Below are 18510 nucleotides of genomic sequence, written 5' to 3'. Positions count from 1 at the left end.
ATCCATATAAAGTAAAAGCAAGATAGTTTCTTGCATGAAGGGATAGAAGGCTGGAGGCAGAAATCTCTATTTTGTGGAGGAAAAATAACAGCAAGTGAAGCAGAGAGGCAAGAGAGGGCTGGAAGTCTCAGAAGACAGCTGAGTTTGCAAGAGTCACAGTGGAAAGTGAGAACAGTAAACTCGTCACAGCTCATCAAGGCAATGAAGCACTCTGCAGAGAGTGGGAAGTTACAGGAAGTAAATTCATCTTCCCAGAATTGTCTGCCCTCACCCTCAAACAAATCCTCTGCAGTTCTCAAGAGGGAAGGTGGAAGAAGACCAGGGTGATGAACTCAGGTGACTGATGGGTCTCTCTAATGGTCAAGTATTCTGGAATTGGTGCTGCAGTCAATTCTGGCTGCTAATTCTGGACTCCAGATGGAGATATGAAGAAGTCACAGAATGAGGACACTGAAGAGGTGTGACAGAGGTTGGGGGAGAGGAAGTACAGTGTTAGAATCTAGTATCTTGGCTTGTGGGCCTGTTTCTCCTAGGCTAGGCTCCTTTTGGCATTCATTCATCCAGGAAACACTATTGAACACCCATACTATGCTAGATCCTGTGCTAGGTGCCAGGGAAATGGGCTATTAAGACTGCCCATGCTAAGTCTGCCATCAACGGGAAAGGCAAATTCTCTGGTGAAAATTATGAGAGACCTAAGAAGCAGTAGGTCATTCATCATCTATGAAATCCCCAGGCTGGGCAAGGAGAACACTACAGGGGGGGCCTATAGGCTTTTGAGTGAATCCGGAATAAATGAAAGCAGAAATGGAATGATGACAGGTAAAGAAGTTAGTATTAAAGACAAGATCTTGAAGACTTGAGATCTATAACTAGCAATGTTTAATATCCCCGAAATATTATGGTTACTAGAAAAAGCTGGGAATTCAAATGGAATTTCCCTGGGAGGTCTTGTTTTTAGTGAGCAGCTCAGAAATAAGTAATTTTTAAAGCAGTTTGGTACCTTTGGAGTACCGAGGAAAGGGTACATTTGGAGCTGCTAAGAACCAAGCATCTAGAGCCTATCTGCCTGCAATTAACAAGTAGCACTCCCCTTCTACATGAGCAAACTAGATACTCAACCTGCCCATGCCTTTGTTTTGTCATCTGCAAATTGTGATCTTAATAATGGCTAGTATTTATTTAGCACTTATTCTGTGCATTGCACCAAAGGCTTTACTTGTAGTATTTTATTTAATACCGGAACAACTTAGGAACACAAGGATTAAATGAGATCATTTGTGTAAAGCAGTGATACCTAGTAAGACCTCCATAAACGTTAGAGGCTTTTATTATTATTGGCCAACCAGAGCAGAGAGCGGGACCATCAGGGAATAGTCTCTGGACTTGGCCTTATTTCCTGAGGAGAGGTGTTCCAGAACAGAATACCTTCACCAGATCATGGTGTGACCTGGCATGGTGGGTGCTGGGAACTCTGCCGCTTAATGGCTAAGACTGGGGACTCTTAAGCCTGGCAACCCTCAGCATGTCACTCAGCTTCTGAATCTTAGCTCTAGCAGTTGCTGGAGTCTTTTTTTTTTTTTTTTTAACTGCAGTTTCATTGCAAGGTGTCACTTGGAACTCAATAAATGCTGATTTATCTTAGGCACCTTCGTTTCCCTCAGAACTGCACTCAGTGCCAGACAGGCAGTAAGAGTGGGGGTGGGGTGGGTAGGCGATAATTATCATCATCATCATCATCATCACAGCACACACATAGCAGGCTAAGTGTCCAGACGTCAATCTGCTACTCAATCCTCGCAGCAATCTTTTTTTTTAAAGATTTTTATTTATTTTTAGAGAGAAGACAAGGGAGAGAGAAAGAGAGAGAAACATCAATGTGTGGTTGCATCTCACGTGGCCCCCAGGCACGTGCCCTGACTGGGAATCAAACCGCAATGCAACTCTGGTTCGCAGGCGGGTCCTCAATCCACTGAACCACACTAGACAGGGCCTCACAGCAATCCTAAAAGCAAGTTTTAATGTACCTTTTCCCAGATGGGGAAATGAGGCACAGGGCAGCTAAATTTATGAAGCGGTAATCTGTTTCTTGTAAACGAAGAGAAACTTGTTAATCCTAACTAGCGAGCCAGCAGGCGAACTCGACAACCTTGAACGCCCAGGTTTCCCGGGGCTCCGGGGGCGGGACTAAGTGGAGGAAGTCCCGCCCCAAAGGAGGAAGTTCCAGCCTTCAGGCTTCCGTTTCCGTCCTCGCTGTCCAGTCTGTTCTGGCGAGGTCGGAAGTTCCGAATGGCGGCGGGAGGTGACTGTAGCGGGCAGCAGGCGGCGTGCGGGTATGACAGCTACCGCTCGCCGCTTGCTTCCCGCTACGCCAGCCCGGAGATGTGCTTCTTGTTTAGCGACAAGTACAAATTCCGGACCTGGCGGCAGCTCTGGCTGTGGCTGGCGGAGGCAGAACAGGTAACGGACCTTGGAGCTGAGAGACCCGGCGGAGGGAGGCGGGTCCTCTTCAGCACGTGCCAGGCTCCGCGCCCAGCGTGGGTCTGGTCGCCTGGGGACAGCTGCGCTGCTATTTTCGGCTAGGCGTTAACTTGAACGAGGAGCTGCAGCCCCAGGACAAGCCAGTGCAGGAGGCCCGGGAGCCGCCACCTGTTGTCTCACGTGCTTTTAATCACTGAGGGTTAGAGACGCGGAGGCAGCGAGAAGTTCAGGTCTGTGGTTTCAGGGCCTAAATCTTGGCCATTCCTGCAGGAGTACACCGCTAACCACTGTGCGCTTGTGACGTGCTGTTGCGCTAATTTCTTTACAACATCTTTTCTTGTTTATCCTACACAGCCCTTGCAAAGTAGGCAATGCTCTTCCCACATTAGAGGGGAGAAAACCAAGTGTGTGTAATAACCAAGCCACGCGTGTCGTGTGCGCTGGGCCACCCAGCAGTCAAGAACGGAATTGGGAGGTGAACCTGCGCTCCTAGCCACTTGTCTTCCACGGTGCCTCTGTAGTGGTTACCAACGAAGTTGGACCTGGGTTCTTGAGTTCAGCCAGGATCTCAAATTATAAGGGAAAGTTTATTTACAGAGTTGCAGAAGTAGTAGAAGTGAGCCAGCTGGGCTGTGTAGGCTGAGGGAACAAGTTCCACAGGCAAAAGAAAGGGCCCTTGGAGTTTAGGAGCAAGGAAAGACATACCCTGAACAGTCGAGTGGGCGTGGTGGGCGGGGGAGAGGAAGAGCATGGGGAGGGGTGCCTGGGCCCTTCATCCTGAGGGTTTTAGAGTTTAGGGGAGGTGTTGGGAGTGGACCCCAAAACACTCAGCAGCTTCATGCTGACCACGAAAATGACATTTATTCCATGGGTGTGGTTGGCACCAAAGGCACTAATTGGATTTGTGTTATCTACCTGAGTAGGCTGATTTAAGCTATTTACCCTCTGGTTGGACAGGAGAAGTGTAAACCATTTATTCCTTGTCCTTGGTTAAGGGGGCATAGAACTTTGCAGTTTATTAGGTGGCTATAAACTGCACAGGCATTGAACTATCTCAGTTTCCCTGTTCAACTTGTCCTGGTTTATTAGCCTGTCTCCACCATGACAGGACTGTCCCAAAATCCGTGCTTCCTAGAGCACTATTTTCATTTCACGAGTCCATGTTTTGCCTCTGAAGAGGGAGAATCGGAGTAGAGGTGTATCTGACAGGACTTAGGGTTTGTTTGATGAGAACTACTTGTAGAGCTGTTAATCGCAGTGTTTTCCCAAAATAGCTTCTGAGGGGCCTTTCCCAGAGGAGTGGAAGGAAGCTGATCCAGAGAGCTATAACGTTTCAGAGGAAAATGCCACAACAAGCAAGACGGCAATGTCCTCTGAAATGGCATGAGTAAACACCCAAGTAATCTGGAGTAGGTGAATGGGATGGTGGTGCAGTGGAACTTCCCCAAAAGGAAACTTCCATCCTCAATAATCCGCTCCATTTCACTGTGCTCAGGAAAATAAAGTGACATAATAGCAGGCATTTCTATGCCAGGCACTGTTTTAAGACTATACATATTAATAGCTTATTAACCCTCAAATCAGCCTATCAGTTAAAGGTTACAGATGGTGAAATGGAGGCGCACAGAGGTTTCATAAACAATTGACTCACTTAACAGTAACGAATAGGAAAAGACATTAATAGTGTGTTGTGGTTTCTTATGTACCAGCATGTACTCTTTATGTTCTGTTTCATTTGATACTTTATTGTATAGGTAAGGGAAGTGTCATTCAAAGGCTTTGCAGGGTCACCATGGCTAGTAAATGGCTTCAAGCTGGAATTGAAATGTAGAGTCACCTGAAAGTGTTCTTTCCTCTGCCCAGTCTGCATATTGCCTGAAATGCATACAGTTTTTTGTATCATCTCCTGCCTTTGGATTATCTAGTAGGGTATCACAATTAGCAGCATAAATTACATACTAATTTAGTAGTTCAGGGAAATAATTGAGGGATGAGAGAAAGGAGGAGTGCAGAAAATGAGCCCGGAATGAATTCTGACAGGTATACATTGCTTGAGGGTAGGAAGCAGTTGGGTCACACCGCCCCCTGCTGCTTTGCCCTGGGAGGAGCCCTGAGATGTGCCCAGTACTGACCAGAGATCCAGAGCAGCGCGGGCCACTGCAGTGTGGCTAGTGTGACCGAGGAGGTGAATTTTTACTTTCTCATTTTAATCAGTTTAAATATAAATAGCCACATCTGGTCAGTAGTTACCATCTTTGACAAGATAGCTCTAAGATGCTAGATCCTCCCCAGAGCCCAGGCTTGGGAGTTCCGAGTCAGGTTTGAATGAATTTCACCAACGTACATAGTCACCACTTGGATCCTGGACAGCCAGTGATTTTTTCCAGTGATAGATGAGTGTAAGATGTTGGCGTGTTTGTTTTCTCATCGGTATCTCCTGGAGTTGCTTTCAGTTGCACTGAATTTCTATACCTGATTTGTTGGCAAAACTACTTAACCACATTCCTAATTTTGGTTTCTCTGAGTAAATCCATCTGGGTGACATGTGAAGCTGTGGCTTGGATCGCACACCTTGGGCGCTTACCTGCCAGTCAGGAGTGAGCCACAACAACGCTCTCCTCGTGGAGTGTACGTTCTGAGGGGAGGGAGGGGTTCCTGCATTTGTAAAAGTGCCATGAGATGAGTGCTCTCAGTAAAACCAGGCTAAAGGGGAGGAGAGACGCAGGAGGATGTCTCACGGGGAGTCAGGAGATAAATCTCTCTGAAGAGATGACGTTGGAGCCCAGAGACCAGAATGTGTGAAGTGAGCAGAGAGATACAGGGCCTGAGGGAGCAATGATCAGGATCCTATTGTTGTATAATTAGGGTTTACTTAGAATGTAATCTACCAAGATTCACTGAGAGAAAGAAAGTCATTGCCTCCTTACCATGTACTGTGAGTTACCCCAAATTTTAATTTAAAAATTGGGAGAAAGAGCATAAATGCTAACATGAACCAGTTTTTTTCACGGTGTCACCCAGCTCAAATAGTCGTGACTCCTGAAGTGACGGCATTTTATCTTGTGTGTTCTGCAGACACTCGGTTTGCCCATCACAGATGAACAGATCCAGGAGATGAAATCAAACCTGGACAATATCGACTTCAAGATGGCAGCCGAGGAAGAGAAACGATTACGACACGATGTGATGGCTCACGTGCACACATTCGGCCGTTGCTGTCCAAAAGCCGCTGGCATTGTGCATCTCGGGGCCACCTCCTGCTACGTCGGAGACAACACAGTAGGGTCCTGGGTTGTTTTGTTTCCGCTTAGGGACGCGATCTTTATAGTCCATAGTTGTAAACTACAGTTGCAAACTGTAGTTTATTCTATCTAGTTTTGGAAGTGGCTCCGTAGATCTTTAGCTTTGGGGGTATCTTCATGCTCAGGAATTCTCTGCTTTGGATATTCCTCCCATCCAGACTTTGAGCCCCCCGATGGCCTCCATAGAATAACACCTTTAGATACCCTTATGCACTGGTGTGCTGGGCATAAGCCAAGGTCTTAGCATTTTCAAGGCCAAGGTTATTTTCCAAAGGGGTTTTTTCCCCAAGTCCTTTATAATTCTTTGCCATGATTCTGAAAAGAAAATGGGATTGCAATATAATTCTTAAAACCTTTAATTAGAAAAAGCATCAGCATGTGTTTTCCTAAGAGGTTCTTTTTTTTTTTAAGATTTTATTTATTTATTTTTAGAGAGGGAAGGGAGGGAGATAGAGACAGAGAGAGAAACATCAATGTGCGGTTGCTGGGGATCATGGCCTGCAACCCAGGCATGTACACTGACTGGGAATCGAACCTGCGACACTTTCGTTCACAGCCCGCGCTCAATCCACTGAGCTACGCCAGCCAGGGCTGTTTTCCTAAGAGCATGTTACGTATATTCATGTGTTCTCCATGACAGTCGTAAGAGATGTTATTATCTCCATTTTTAAACAGCTTTACTGGGGTAGAGTTTGCATCCCATAAGTTTCCCCATTTTAAATGTACGGCTCAGTGAGTTGGAACTGATGCCATTGTTCACCTTCACCGCTCTCCGTGTTGGAGCACAGGCCTCGGCCCGGGAGGTCCTCTCGTGCCCGCTTGCTTCCAGACCATCCCCGGCCTGCTCTCTGTCTTTACAGTCGTGCCTTTTCTAGAAATTTCATGTGAATGGAGTCAGAATATTTAGTCTTTGGAATCTGGCTTTCTTATCCCCATCTCTGCAGCTGAGGAAACTTAAAGAGGTTGAAGAACTTGCCTAAAATTACACAACTAGAAATGATACAAGCCCAGGTAGAATAGTTCCAAAGTAACATTTTCTATTTGAATTTTTGAAATTATTATTTTAAATCCTCACCCAAGGATATGTTTGTTGATTGGTGCGGGGCGGGGGGGAGAGAAAGAAAGAGAGTGAGACATTGATGGTTGCCTCCTTTAAGCGCCCCGACTGGAGATAGAAGGGCACCCTGTTTGGGGTATGGGATGACACTCCAACTACGTGAGCCACCCAGCCGGGGCCAGAGCTGTGCCCTTAATCTCTTAATCACAGCACCTGTGGGAAGAAGTTTGCTTCCAGATACACTCAGATGGAAGCTAACCAACTCAGCTTCCAACTCAGATGGAAGTCACTAACTTTTAAGTTGCTTCAAATAGTCTTAAGTGGCATGTAATTAAAGGCATTTGTATGTAATTGGTGAGTCAAATAATGGAGAGGAACAGTCCTCTCACTGAGAATTTGTTGTACTTTTTCAAAGTACCCAGTGTGGTGTTGGGCTCAACAGTTGGTGTCACGTATCTCAGAGTTGCCTGAAATACATCTCTTCTCTCCCTCAAAAAACAGCTTTAATTTCCTAAACCTTGATGTTCTGGTTCATGACTTTTTTTGGCTGTTGTTAGCAATCGCAGACATGAGACAAGGGAGAGGAAACTAATGCAGGGAGTGAATCCTGCGGAAGCTTCTCCGGGACTCAAGCACTCGTCTGTGGGAAATAGATACTTGTTGACCTGGGCGTCTTCACAGTACCCAGGATGGGGGTCACCCCTCAAGTACCGTAGTACCACTCTCTAAGTTGGTGTGCTTTTAAAAGAGTGATCAGGAAAGAACGACTTCCCTTAGCATCTTCTGGCTTGTACAGTGAGTTGCTAATAGGTGGAGGACAAGCTGAGAAATCAGTTATTAATGCCCCAAAACTGTTACGTAATGTTTGGGCAAAGCGGTTTAATAGAGCGTCTGCGTTTTCCTTTGCAGGATCTGATTATTCTTAGGAATGCACTGGACCTGCTTTTGCCAAAGGTGAGGAGTTGCCAGAAATTTCCTACCAGCCCCGGATTTCCTGTGATAGGGCACGGGCACCACTTAGGAGTAAATCAGGACAATGTAAATCTAAATGGCTGATCATTTATTCAGGCGAATGACCCTGTATCTGTTCTGTAGAACTAGTAGTCTCTTCTTCAGTTAAAACACTGTCGGTGAATGCTTTTAAAAGCCTAGCCTTTTAAATGAGGGAAGAAATGGCATGTTGCTGGAATATGTGGGTCAGATTTATGATTTTTTCTGCACGAGCGTATCAGGGGTCTCAAAATTGTGCAGAAAAAGTTTGTGACTTTAGGTAGTCAATTCAGTTTTCGAACATTCATTGCTATGACCGCTTTCAAATACTTTCGGATACGAAGATGAAAAGATATGTCCTCTGCCTTCATGAGCTGGAGGTCTAATTCTGTATTAAGTTGTCTAGAAGTTTCGTTCCTGATTATGTAACGAGCTCAACCTGAATTCACCGTCTTTCTCCCACGTGGTCTTTCTTGTAGCTGGCCAGAGTGATCTCTCGGCTGGCCGACTTCGCGAAGGAACGAGCTGGTCTTCCCACCTTAGGCTTCACACATTTCCAGTAAGTGATGTGGTGACCTCCTGGGGCTGGGGCTTGTCGGTGCGCGCCTGGCGTTCATTTGTTTTTTCGGCTCTCCTGCAGGGAAACCCTGGGGTGAGTGGTCTCAAGACATAGCTGAAGTAGATACCTTGGATGCTTATGGGGACGAACCTGATATGTACCCCAAAAAAGCTGTACTGGTGAGAGAGCAAATATAATAGTTCATGTAGGGAACGTTGGGAAACATGAGTCAAGAGCCTTAAAAAGTATTCATACTCCTTGATTTAATAATTCCATTCTAGAGAATCTAGACCAAGGAAGTAATGCCAATTATGGGGAAAGCTTTATGTGCAAAAATCTTCGTTACAGTATTGTAATGGTAAGCATTGGAACCAATTTAAATGTCTCACAATAAGAGAATAATTACATAAGGTATGTAGTGTACCCACAGGTTGGAATTATATGCCACCACTGAAAGGATGACGGTGAGACTAACATCATGGAAATGTGCTTAGGTTAATGTTGGGGATAAAAAACGGCATGTACATTGCACAAAGCTCGGAGGAAGTCACACCAAACTGTAAATACTGATTGCTCAGGTTTGTGAGATAATAGGGTAATTAATTTTTTCTTTACTACTTTTTGAATTTTAAAATGTACAAGTATTTTTATGATTACTAAAACCAAAAGCCCTTTTAAAAAAGGTTTATTTTTAGAGGGAAAGAGAGGTAGAGAAACATCTTTGTGTGGTTGCCTCGTGCGCCCCCTACTGGGCACATGGCCCTCAAGCCACTGAGCCACAGCAGCCAGGGCCGAAAAGACCCTTTTAAAAGCTGATACCATTTTGGGGATCCAATAACAGGTTTCAGGTGAGGATATTTGAGTGGTGTATTCACAGGTGCCTTGTGTTTGGTGGGGTATTGCCATGGTAACAAGGATCTCCTCTCCTGTATTATTAGCGTAAGAGAGCCTAGGTTTGGGGTGAGTCTTCCTGAAAGTTAGGGCCTATACTTATTGGTAGAAACTGGGAAAAAATTGTTCATGAGAAGGGGCCAGTGCTCGGCGTGTGTGCGTCTCGGCCATGACACACGCTCCCTCTGCCGCCTCCCCCACGCGTGTGCTGCGGCTCCCCTTCCTCCCGCACGTCCGTGGGAGAGCACTCCAGATCCCTGATGATGTTATAATCGTATACAACATAATGGCGTCCCGGGGCGCCTCTGGGGACCGCAGAACGAGAGGCATCTGCAGCCGCGGCCAGCGGGCCTCGGGGCTGGGAAAGTGGCGCGGCACTGTGGGCGTCACCTCGGCATGGGTCGGCCCCCGTGGTGGGAAAGAAGCAACTGTGTTGAGCTGTAACTCACACACTGTGGCATTCACCCCTGTTAAGGGTGCAGTGGGGTGGTGGTTGGAATATTTAGAGTTCTGCAGTCATCACCAGTACGTAATTCCAGGACACTTTGGTCACCCCACAGAAACCCCGTACCTGTTAGCGGTGCCTGTCACTCCCCCGTCCCCCAGACCCAGGCAGCCACTGATCTCTTGTCTGTCCGTGGGTTTGCCTCTGGTGGATATTTCATTTACATGGAAATCATACAATCTTCACCTCTCCTGACTGGCTTCTTTTAACTTAGCGCGGTGTTTTCAGTGTCCGTCCGTATCATAGGATGTATCGGTACTTCGTTTCTTTCTGTGGCCGGGTAGCAGTGCCATCCTATGGATACACCACCTTTTGTCCAGGTATTGGTGTTATTTCCCCTGTGGCTATTGTGTATGATGCCGCTATGAACAGATCCATGCAAATTTGTTTATTTCTTTGTGCCAATAATCTATTAGCAGGAGTCGGCAGAGAAAACTACCATGAGATTAATTTGGAAATATATTACAGCATGTGGTTTACCTGTTACAGACATTCCTGGTGGTGGTCGTTGATTACCCCAGCTGTCAGTATCATTAGCCTACCAGAGAATTTCCACCTGGGATGGGCTGCGTCCTCTGTTACATCTCCGGCATTGCCTGGACTGACATGGTTCTGTTGGTTGGGTGTCGTCACCCAAAGCAAAAGGTCACTAGTTCGGTTCCCAGTCAGGACACATGCCTGGCTTGTGGGCCTGGTTCCAGTTGGAGTGCATGCAGGAGGCAGCCTATCAATGTTTCCCTCCCTGGCTACCTCCTTCCCTTCCCCTCTCTCTCTAAAAAAAAATATATTATTATTATAAATAAACTGCAATAATGCTGGAGTTCTTTATTTTTGTTTTTAAGAGTTTAAGTTTCATGTTACAAAACAGACCTGCAGTGGATTGGTGTAGACTTCTGCCTGGACACAAAGCCGTTAGCTGCTCTGTCTGAGGGGTTTGGTCGTGTGCGCTGGGGGCTCCCCACAGCGTGGCTGGCTCCTCCTCAGGCCGTGACTCCTTACAAAGCTCTTCCTTGACTGCCCAGCTAGGGTAGCGTTCTCCATTGTCCTCATTTTCTTTTTTCATAACAAATCAATAAGTATCTTGTTCGTTTGTTTGTTTACATCACGTGTGAGCTGCACTGGATAGGGACCTTTATACTCTTTGAATATTTATAAGTGACATAGAATCTCCTTAACTGATATTTACTCAAATGCTTTAGCTCCTGTTTTGTCTATGCCGATTTCTCCATCTCTTAGTGTCATTCTTTCCTGGGGTGACAGTGATGGCTAGAGGAAGCAGCGAAGCTTTTATGAATGCTCCTGCTTGGTTTGAAACTTCCCTGTGTTCTCTTGGGCCGCTCTCAGGCCTGCTCAGCTGACTACAGTTGGGAAACGTTGCTGTCTTTGGATTCAAGACCTCTGCATGGACCTCCAGAGCTTGAAGCGTGTCCGAGATGACCTGCGCTTCCGCGGGGTGAAAGGTACCACTGGTACTCAGGCCAGCTTCCTGCAGCTCTTCGAGGGAGACGACCAAAAGGTATTCTGAAAGCAGCCTGCGGGACACAGAAACTCAGTGGGGGAGCCCCAGAGGCAAAGCGGACCCCCAGGACCACAGGAGATTGGTCTCGGGGTGAGGGCAGTCTCTGGGCTGAAAGGGCTACGGGGGAGCGCATTCTGGGCAGGATGCTGGGGGGTTCTCATGCTGGGCACACCCGATTACTACAGGGGTGTTTCTTCTTTCCCAGGTAGAGCAGCTTGACAAGATGGTGACAGAAAAGGCGGGGTTTAAGAGGTAGGTAAATGGGACCAGTGCTGGCCTCCCTATTACTTGATGAAAGGCCTGTGTCCAATATACCTCTAGATTTCATCCTAACCTTTGTGCCATTTTCTTTGTTCTTCCACCCATTTCATTCCGTGTGTTGCCTGGGTTTTCTTTCCTTAGAGCCTAGATTCTATTTTCTTACAATCTGTAAGAAAAAAGGAAACTTTTCCTTCTGAGATTTTTAGAATAGGCTTACTTACCCATGTTACTGTTTTTGCTTATGTACTGAGGGCCTCCAGCGGATTAGTCTAATCTGGCCATTCCCGCTGAGGGCCCCAGGCTCCACAGTGGCACCCTTTAGGCACTGGCATCAGGCTGCAGCAGGACGTGGGAACATGGACTGTGTTTTCTTCTGGGTCAGGACAGCCGTCTGGGTGCTGGGTGTTGACGAAGAGGGTGGAAGGGCAGTGCGTTCCAGGAACCAGTCATCGGTGCGGTGCCCTGGGCCGAGTGTGACTCGGCGTGCCAGTGAGGCCAGGCGTTCCCTGGGGCTCTGTTTTTGCTCATTTGTTTGACAGAGTCACATTTTGAAATATTTCCACTTAAGGCTCTTTTCTGTTTATGCTTAGGGCTTTCATTATCACAGGACAGACCTACACACGGAAAGTGGACATCGAGGTGCTGTCTGTGCTGGCCAGCTTGGGGGCGTCAGTGCACAAGGTGAGTGGTGGCAGCTTGTGAGGGTGGGGATGAGACCTTCGGACACCACAGCCAGACCAGAGCAGCCTCGGACTTCTACTTAATCATGTCACTCGAGATGTCAGGTGTCACTTTTAACAATTTGGGGCCCGTGAGTGTAACCTCTTAATTAAGGTGCATTGAAGGGAAAGACCAGTTTTGGCGTTCTCCTTCAAGTTCACCTTGCCACTGTCCTTCGGTGGTGTCTCACAAAGACGGGTCCACGCTCCCCGAGCCTGTCATCCCGGCTCTTCAGGGGTCAGGAGGGGTCTGAGTGAGGCTCTCCCGGGGAGCTCGGGAGGACGTGCTGAAGGAGATGAGCTGCTTAGGCTCGGTCGGCAACAGCCCACCTGACGGGCCGTCTCCTTCGTCGGTCTAGGCCCTGCCCCTGGTTCCTGCACTCAGGAACGTGGGGTGATGCCTCTGCCCTGCTTGTCCCCAGATCTGCACTGACATACGGCTGCTGGCAAACCTCAAGGAGATGGAGGAGCCCTTTGAAAAACAGCAGATCGGTGAGTGCGTGTGGACACCACAGCGAGGCTCGCAGGCCTGTGTTACCAGCTCACCCGCCCGGCCTGCCTGGGCTCTCCCTGCCCTCTGACACCGTGCTGCCTGTGCTTCTTGCCCTTCCACGCGGGCAGGCTCCAGTGCGATGCCGTACAAGCGGAACCCCATGCGCTCCGAGCGCTGCTGCAGCCTTGCCCGTCACCTCATGACCCTCGTCATGGACCCCCTGCAGACGGCGTCTGTGCAGTGGTTTGAACGCACGCTGGATGACAGTGCCAATCGGTCAGTGGAACGGGGATGTCCCAGAAAGGTGTTTTGAGTATGTCTGCATTTTCTCATTGTCCCCAAGGAGCCTGGAGTCCAGCAGGGAGGCAAGAACGTAGAAAGAACAGTGTGATGAGTGTTGGGCTCAAAGTGTGTACAAGGTGCTCTTTGTGAGGACGCCGGGAACGCTTCACAGAAGAGGGGAGGCTTAATACTTAAGAAGTAAACAGGCATTTTAAAAAAGATTTTATTTATTTTTAGAGAGAGGAAGAGAGGCAGAGAAACATCAATGTGTGGTTGCCTCTCGTGTGCCCCCTACTAGGGACCAGGCCCACAACCCAGACCTGCGCCCTGACCGCTGAATCTTTGGTTCGTAGGCTGGCGCTCAGTCCACTGAGCCACACCAGCCAGGGCAGGCATTTTTAAAAAGGTACTTCAGACAAGATCGGGAGCATGTATGTGTAAAGGACCAAAGGCAAGAGAAAGGCAGTTTAGGGAGCTACTAATAGCCGGGGCACTGAGGAATGAAGTGCGTATGTGGTAAGAGACGAGTTAGGACGTGATCGGGGATCCACTTACCTGAAGAGGAGTTGAGGTGGTGTTCGGAAGGCAGGCTGACGTCAGCTGTGGTGTCTGGCGCAAGGACGTGTTAATGAGTTACAGGGTGGGTCAGAAGTAATTTCTAGTTGTGGGTAAGGTACCAACATGCGTATGGTATTCTACGTTATGTATATACTTACTTAAAGCAGGTTCACATTGCGCTTGGGTTGTACTGGGATTTCTTGAGTGGAGGACATACATTAAAGCCAGGGTTTATCTGTGGAAATAAGATACGTGGACTCACTCAGAAATCAGTCACTGAATACCTTTAGTGGGTGTGACCTAGTGAGGTGTGCCTGTTAAAACACCCTGCAACGGTTTGGAGAATCAGTTATAAGGGGACATTAGTCTAGTCCAAACAAGTCTGGAGGCTGCTTTAAAAATCCCATTTGAGCCCTGGCTGGTGTAGCTCAGTGGATTGAGCACAGGCTGTGAGCCAGAGGGTCTCCGGTTTGATTCCCAGTCAGAGCATACGCCTGGGTTGCGGGCCAGGTCTGCAGTGGGGAGCGTGCAAGAGGCAGCCACACATTGATGTTTCTCTCCCTCCTTTCTCCCACCCTTCCCCTCTCTCTGAAAAGAAATAAATAAAATCGTTTAAAAAAAATAAAATAGTGGCCGATGGGCCAGCCTTGGTTGCTGACTGGAGTGAGTGTTAAGTTTGGTGATGGGGCCCTGGCCAGGTAGCTTCATTGGTTAGAGCGTCATCCCAGTACACCAAGGTTGCAGGTTCGATCTCTGGTCAGAGCACATTCAAGAAGCAACCCGTGAATGCATAAAATAAGTGGAACAACAAATTGATGTTTCTTTCTCAAATCAATAAAAGAAATGTTTCCTTTTTAAAGATTGGTGACGGGGTGCTAGTGGCATTCACTGAGCCAGGAGCCACGGGGAGTGGGGGAGTGGGTTCGAGTAGTGAACAGGAGGCAATGGGAAAGTGGCTGAATTCTGTTTGGGGTTCGGGGATCGACCAAGTGGAGCTCTCTGACTGGGTATATGGTCTGGCACTGGGGCAAGTGGTCTGGAAGAGAGGAGACAATGGCTTCGAAGGCCATCGGGGTGTTGGGGTAGTTGAAGTCAGAGAATGCAGGCAGTTGTCCAGATAGCGCATATGACGCGAGAAGTTAATAGGACTGTTTCTTGGGACACACCCTACATTTCACTGAGATTGTTATTTGCTTAAAGAGATCACTGAATTGGTTGTTTGTTTTCCAGACGTATTTGTTTGGCTGAAGCATTTCTCACTGCAGATACTATATTGAATACGTTGCAGAACGTTTCTGAAGGATTGGTGGTATACCCCAAAGTAAGAGGCCTCAGTTTAAAAGCGAAATGTTAGGGAGGGGTTGGAGTGTGGGAAGGGGAGTGTAACCTTTCTCTGCTCTGCAGCGGGTATGTTGGGGGCTCCATATTCCGGCCCAGTGGGAGTCCTTCCAGCCGGCGCTCATTTTCGGGTTGTGACAGGAAGTCTGTAGCACGAACATGTGCGATTTATAGACACAGTTCTAGAAAACGGAGAAAGGCACTTTGAATTGGCTTCAGCTGTCTACCAGCAGGAACCACCAGCTCTGGTGTGACTGGCGGGGCCGACGTTCCCTTCGCCTGTTTTTAAGTTCCTGAGGGAGATGGGTTCATGTCCATCGGGTGCTTGACTCTTGCAGTGGGCCTTGAAATTTAACAGCGGGAGGTTTTAGGGATTGTTTTCAAGGAAGCAACTTTTAAAAGTTTACTTAAGTCAGTATTTCATTTTAAAATCAAAATAATGCTCTGGATTACTGAGAAAGATTAAAAATACGGTGGAGAATAAAACAATCCATTCTGCTCTCTTTTTCTGTGAATACGGTAGTTCATGTCCCTGGTGTGCACTGTGCCGGTCAGAGTTTGATGTCTTACTGCGTATGTGACTTGGAGGCATCTTTCTTGGCCCTTCGTTCATTCTTCTAGGTAATTGAGCGGCGCATTCGGCAAGAACTGCCTTTCATGGCCACGGAGAACATCATCATGGCCATGGTGAAAGCCGGGGGTAACCGCCAGGTTTGTAACTCCTCGTGCGCCGGGATAAGTGGAGAAAAGGAGAATGGCTGAAGGAAGGAGTTTCTGTCATTACCCTCAGTCATGGCATTGGTACAGAACAGTGACCGTATTCTACCATAGAATAGGCTTATTCTGTGAAAAACCCTGTTTATTAAAAGTGAGTCATTTAATCACTTGTAGCAAAGGTCCACTCTTAATGAAGCCATTAGGTCTGAATTTCCATGGGAAATGATGGGAAGTGGGCAGGACACGAGCAGATGGTGCCAGGGGCTTTAGCGCAGCCTGCGTGAGGTGGACATCCGTTTCCGATTTGCCCCAGGTCGTGGTCAGAGAGCCAGGGTCTTGGTGGAGTCAGACTGTGAGGAAGCACCTCGGCCTGGAGGGGCTTTGTACCACTCAGAGGCAGGGTGGGTGTGAAGTGGTGGTGACTTACCAGGGCATTCAGGTGGCCTGTTAGTGGTGACCCAACGACCCCTCACTGTCTTCCCAGGACTGCCATGAAAAGATCAGAGTGCTGTCCCAGCAGGCAGCTGCGGTGGTCAAGCAGGAAGGGGGTGACAATGACCTCATAGAGCGCATCCTTGCCGATGCCTACTTCAGTCCCATTCACTCCCAGCTGGACCGCCTGCTGGACCCTTCTTCTTTCACCGGGCGCGCATCCCAGCAGGTAAGCGTCGGCGCTCTTCCGTGGCGCTGCAGCCTTGCCCACTGCCCTCTCCTTCCGCGCGGGCTGCAGAGCCTGCAGTCCTGTCATGCGTCCACTTCATGGGAGTTGTGAGAGTGCGGCGAGTTAGAATTTGGAGCCGGTTGCGCTGGCTCAGCTGTTAGGTTTTAGTTCTTTGGCGCTGCCTTAAGGATTTTCTCTGTGGATTCCTTTGAGTTCTTTTTCGGTCTAGAGACTGGGGTGTAATGGACAGAGATTGGGCTTTGTCATCAGGTAGATCTGAGCTTGGTCCTGACTTGTGGCGTTTCCTGGCCGACAGAACACACGCACACATCTCGTAGGGCAGTGTGAGATCGAAAGGCCTAGCATGGTGCTTGGTGCATAGCAAGTAGTCAGTGTTTGTCACTTTTGCTCTTGGTCTCTTGGGGACTACAAGAGTTCATTCAAAACCATTTATCAAATGTAGACCATGTGTCCTGTGTGGGTTTGGGTACTGTGTTTAATTCTGGGGCTTTAAGCCCTGGCTAGGTAGCTCAGTTGGTTAGAGTGTCGTCCCAATACAACAAGGACCCCTGGTGAGGGCGCACACAAGAATCAACTAATGGATGCGTCAGTAAGTGGAACAACAAATCAGTGTTTATCTCCTGTGTGTGTGTGTGTCTCTCATCAATAAATTTTTAAAAATTCTGGAGCTTTAAAGATGGGTAGATAATTTTTACCTTCAGGGAGCTCAAAACTTAGTGGTGAAGACTTGTAAATACTTCATTATAATACCAAGCAGTACATACAGGAATTGAGGGAAACACATCTTTTCAGGGGTCAGAGAGGATGATACAACGTTAAATAGTAGAAGTTAGGAAAGACTTCTTGGAAGGCATGACATCTGAGCTGAATTTTAGGGACAAGTAGGAGTAAATCTGGGAACATCGGACTGTCTAACATGGAAGAGAGAAACTGCGATCATGTGCCAGAGTGTGGAGTGCCCCAGAAGTAGTTACAGGATTTAAAGTTGGAGACAGCAGGAGTTTATCATTATAGTCAAACCACTCTGGAGTTTTGGACTGGAGAGATTTGAACTGGAGGTAGGGGGGCCGATAAGGAGGCTGCCGCAATGGGCCGAGCATTGGACGACGAGGGCTCGGAGCCACCACGGGTAGATACAGACAAGGGGGGAGAGCTGAGTGCTCCTTAGAAGGCGAAGCACTTGGTAGTTGGTGGGATGAGGAGAGGGGAGGAAGCAGTGATGATTTCAGCTTGGGTGACCGGGTGGAGAATGGCAAGAGCCACTGAAAACGGAGCTCGGGGGTATAGCATATGTGGGCATAGTGGATTAAGCCGCCTGTGGCGAGGGAGAGATTCTGACAGACAGCTGAGAAACATAGCTCAGCAGTGGAGTAAATTCTTACTAAATTAGGTCTTTTCAACTGACGTGGAAAAATTATTATCAAAACTTACATCCTAATGTTTTGTTTTGTATTTGCTTTCCTCTTTGGCAGGTACGGAGATTCTTAGAAGAGGAGGTGTATCCCCTGTTAAAACCATATGAGCACGTCATGAAGGTGAAAGCAGAATTGTGTCTGTAGGGTTGGAAGAGAAGTAAACAAAGTCATTGTTGGCTGTGTTCACGTTTATTGCCGGGTCATGCAAACTCACTCTAGTGTCTTATTTCACCTCAGAATTGTTACCTGGAGTTAATGCAGCACTTTCCTCCTTTCCACACACACTCACATTTCTCAGGGTTTGTAGTGGAGAAATAAATTGTGCTGTAGTTGGACTCTGGGTTTTTGTTTTGTTTTCAGCAAAACAGACTAGCATAATAAATGTAGCTTATAGTTTGCTCTGCTCTTTTGAAGCGTATTTTCTAGCTAGTCGAGTCCTTTTCACATGTTAACTTGATTCTGAGGTAGTTAAGCAAGTCCCTGGTCCTTCTTCCGAGGGTGACTTTGACCTGGGTCTAGCAAAGGAACCTGGACTCGGTGGTTCAGCACAGTTGGGTATCTTTATTTGGTTATGTTGGGCTAGAATAAGTGATGAAATCTGAAGACCCAGTATATTCTCAAGGAAACTGATTTAGTCATCAGACTTAACTCAGCTCTAGTTGTACCTTACTTCATGTTTTGGTCAGGCTTTTGTATATCAAGTAGGGTATATTGATTGCATCAAGGCATTTGACAGTCTTT

At 47.6% G+C, this 18510-nt stretch overlaps 1 protein-coding gene across 1 annotated transcript; it reads left to right on the top strand.

Moving 5' to 3' along the window:
• The first annotated feature begins 2254 nt into the window (after window positions 1-2254).
• ADSL (adenylosuccinate lyase) lies at window positions 2255-18104 on the top strand. Its single transcript, XM_045835161.1, has 13 exons — window positions 2255-2460; window positions 5557-5760; window positions 7750-7794; window positions 8310-8389; window positions 11130-11301; window positions 11510-11556; window positions 12156-12246; window positions 12707-12776; window positions 12906-13053; window positions 14848-14938; window positions 15577-15666; window positions 16157-16333; window positions 17827-18104. The coding sequence occupies exons 1-13, from the start codon at window positions 2290-2292 to the stop codon at window positions 17911-17913; spliced, it is 1473 nt and encodes a 490-aa protein (XP_045691117.1). The 5' UTR covers window positions 2255-2289; the 3' UTR covers window positions 17914-18104.
• The last annotated feature ends 406 nt before the right edge of the window (window positions 18105-18510 follow it).

The sequence above is a fragment of the Phyllostomus hastatus genome, unplaced genomic scaffold (assembly GCF_019186645.2).
Source record: "Phyllostomus hastatus isolate PE091 unplaced genomic scaffold, TTU_PhHast_1.1 phas_contig_198, whole genome shotgun sequence".
In the NCBI taxonomy this organism is placed as follows: Eukaryota; Metazoa; Chordata; class Mammalia; order Chiroptera; family Phyllostomidae; genus Phyllostomus; species Phyllostomus hastatus.
Note: the sequence above shows the minus strand (reverse complement) of the source record. Positions and strands in the feature narration are given on the sequence as shown.

Bases quoted from the DNA above. Each gene is read 5' to 3' on its own strand.
- ADSL (XM_045835161.1), top strand. From the start codon at position 2,290: ATGGCGGCGGGAGGTGACTGTAGCGGGCAGCAGGCGGCGTGCGGGTAT. The intron at 7,795-8,309 runs GTGAGGAGTTGC...TCTTTCTTGTAG, and splicing joins TGGACCTGCTTTTGCCAAAG to CTGGCCAGAGTGATCTCTCG. The intron at 16,334-17,826 runs GTAAGCGTCGGC...CCTCTTTGGCAG, and splicing joins CCGGGCGCGCATCCCAGCAG to GTACGGAGATTCTTAGAAGA.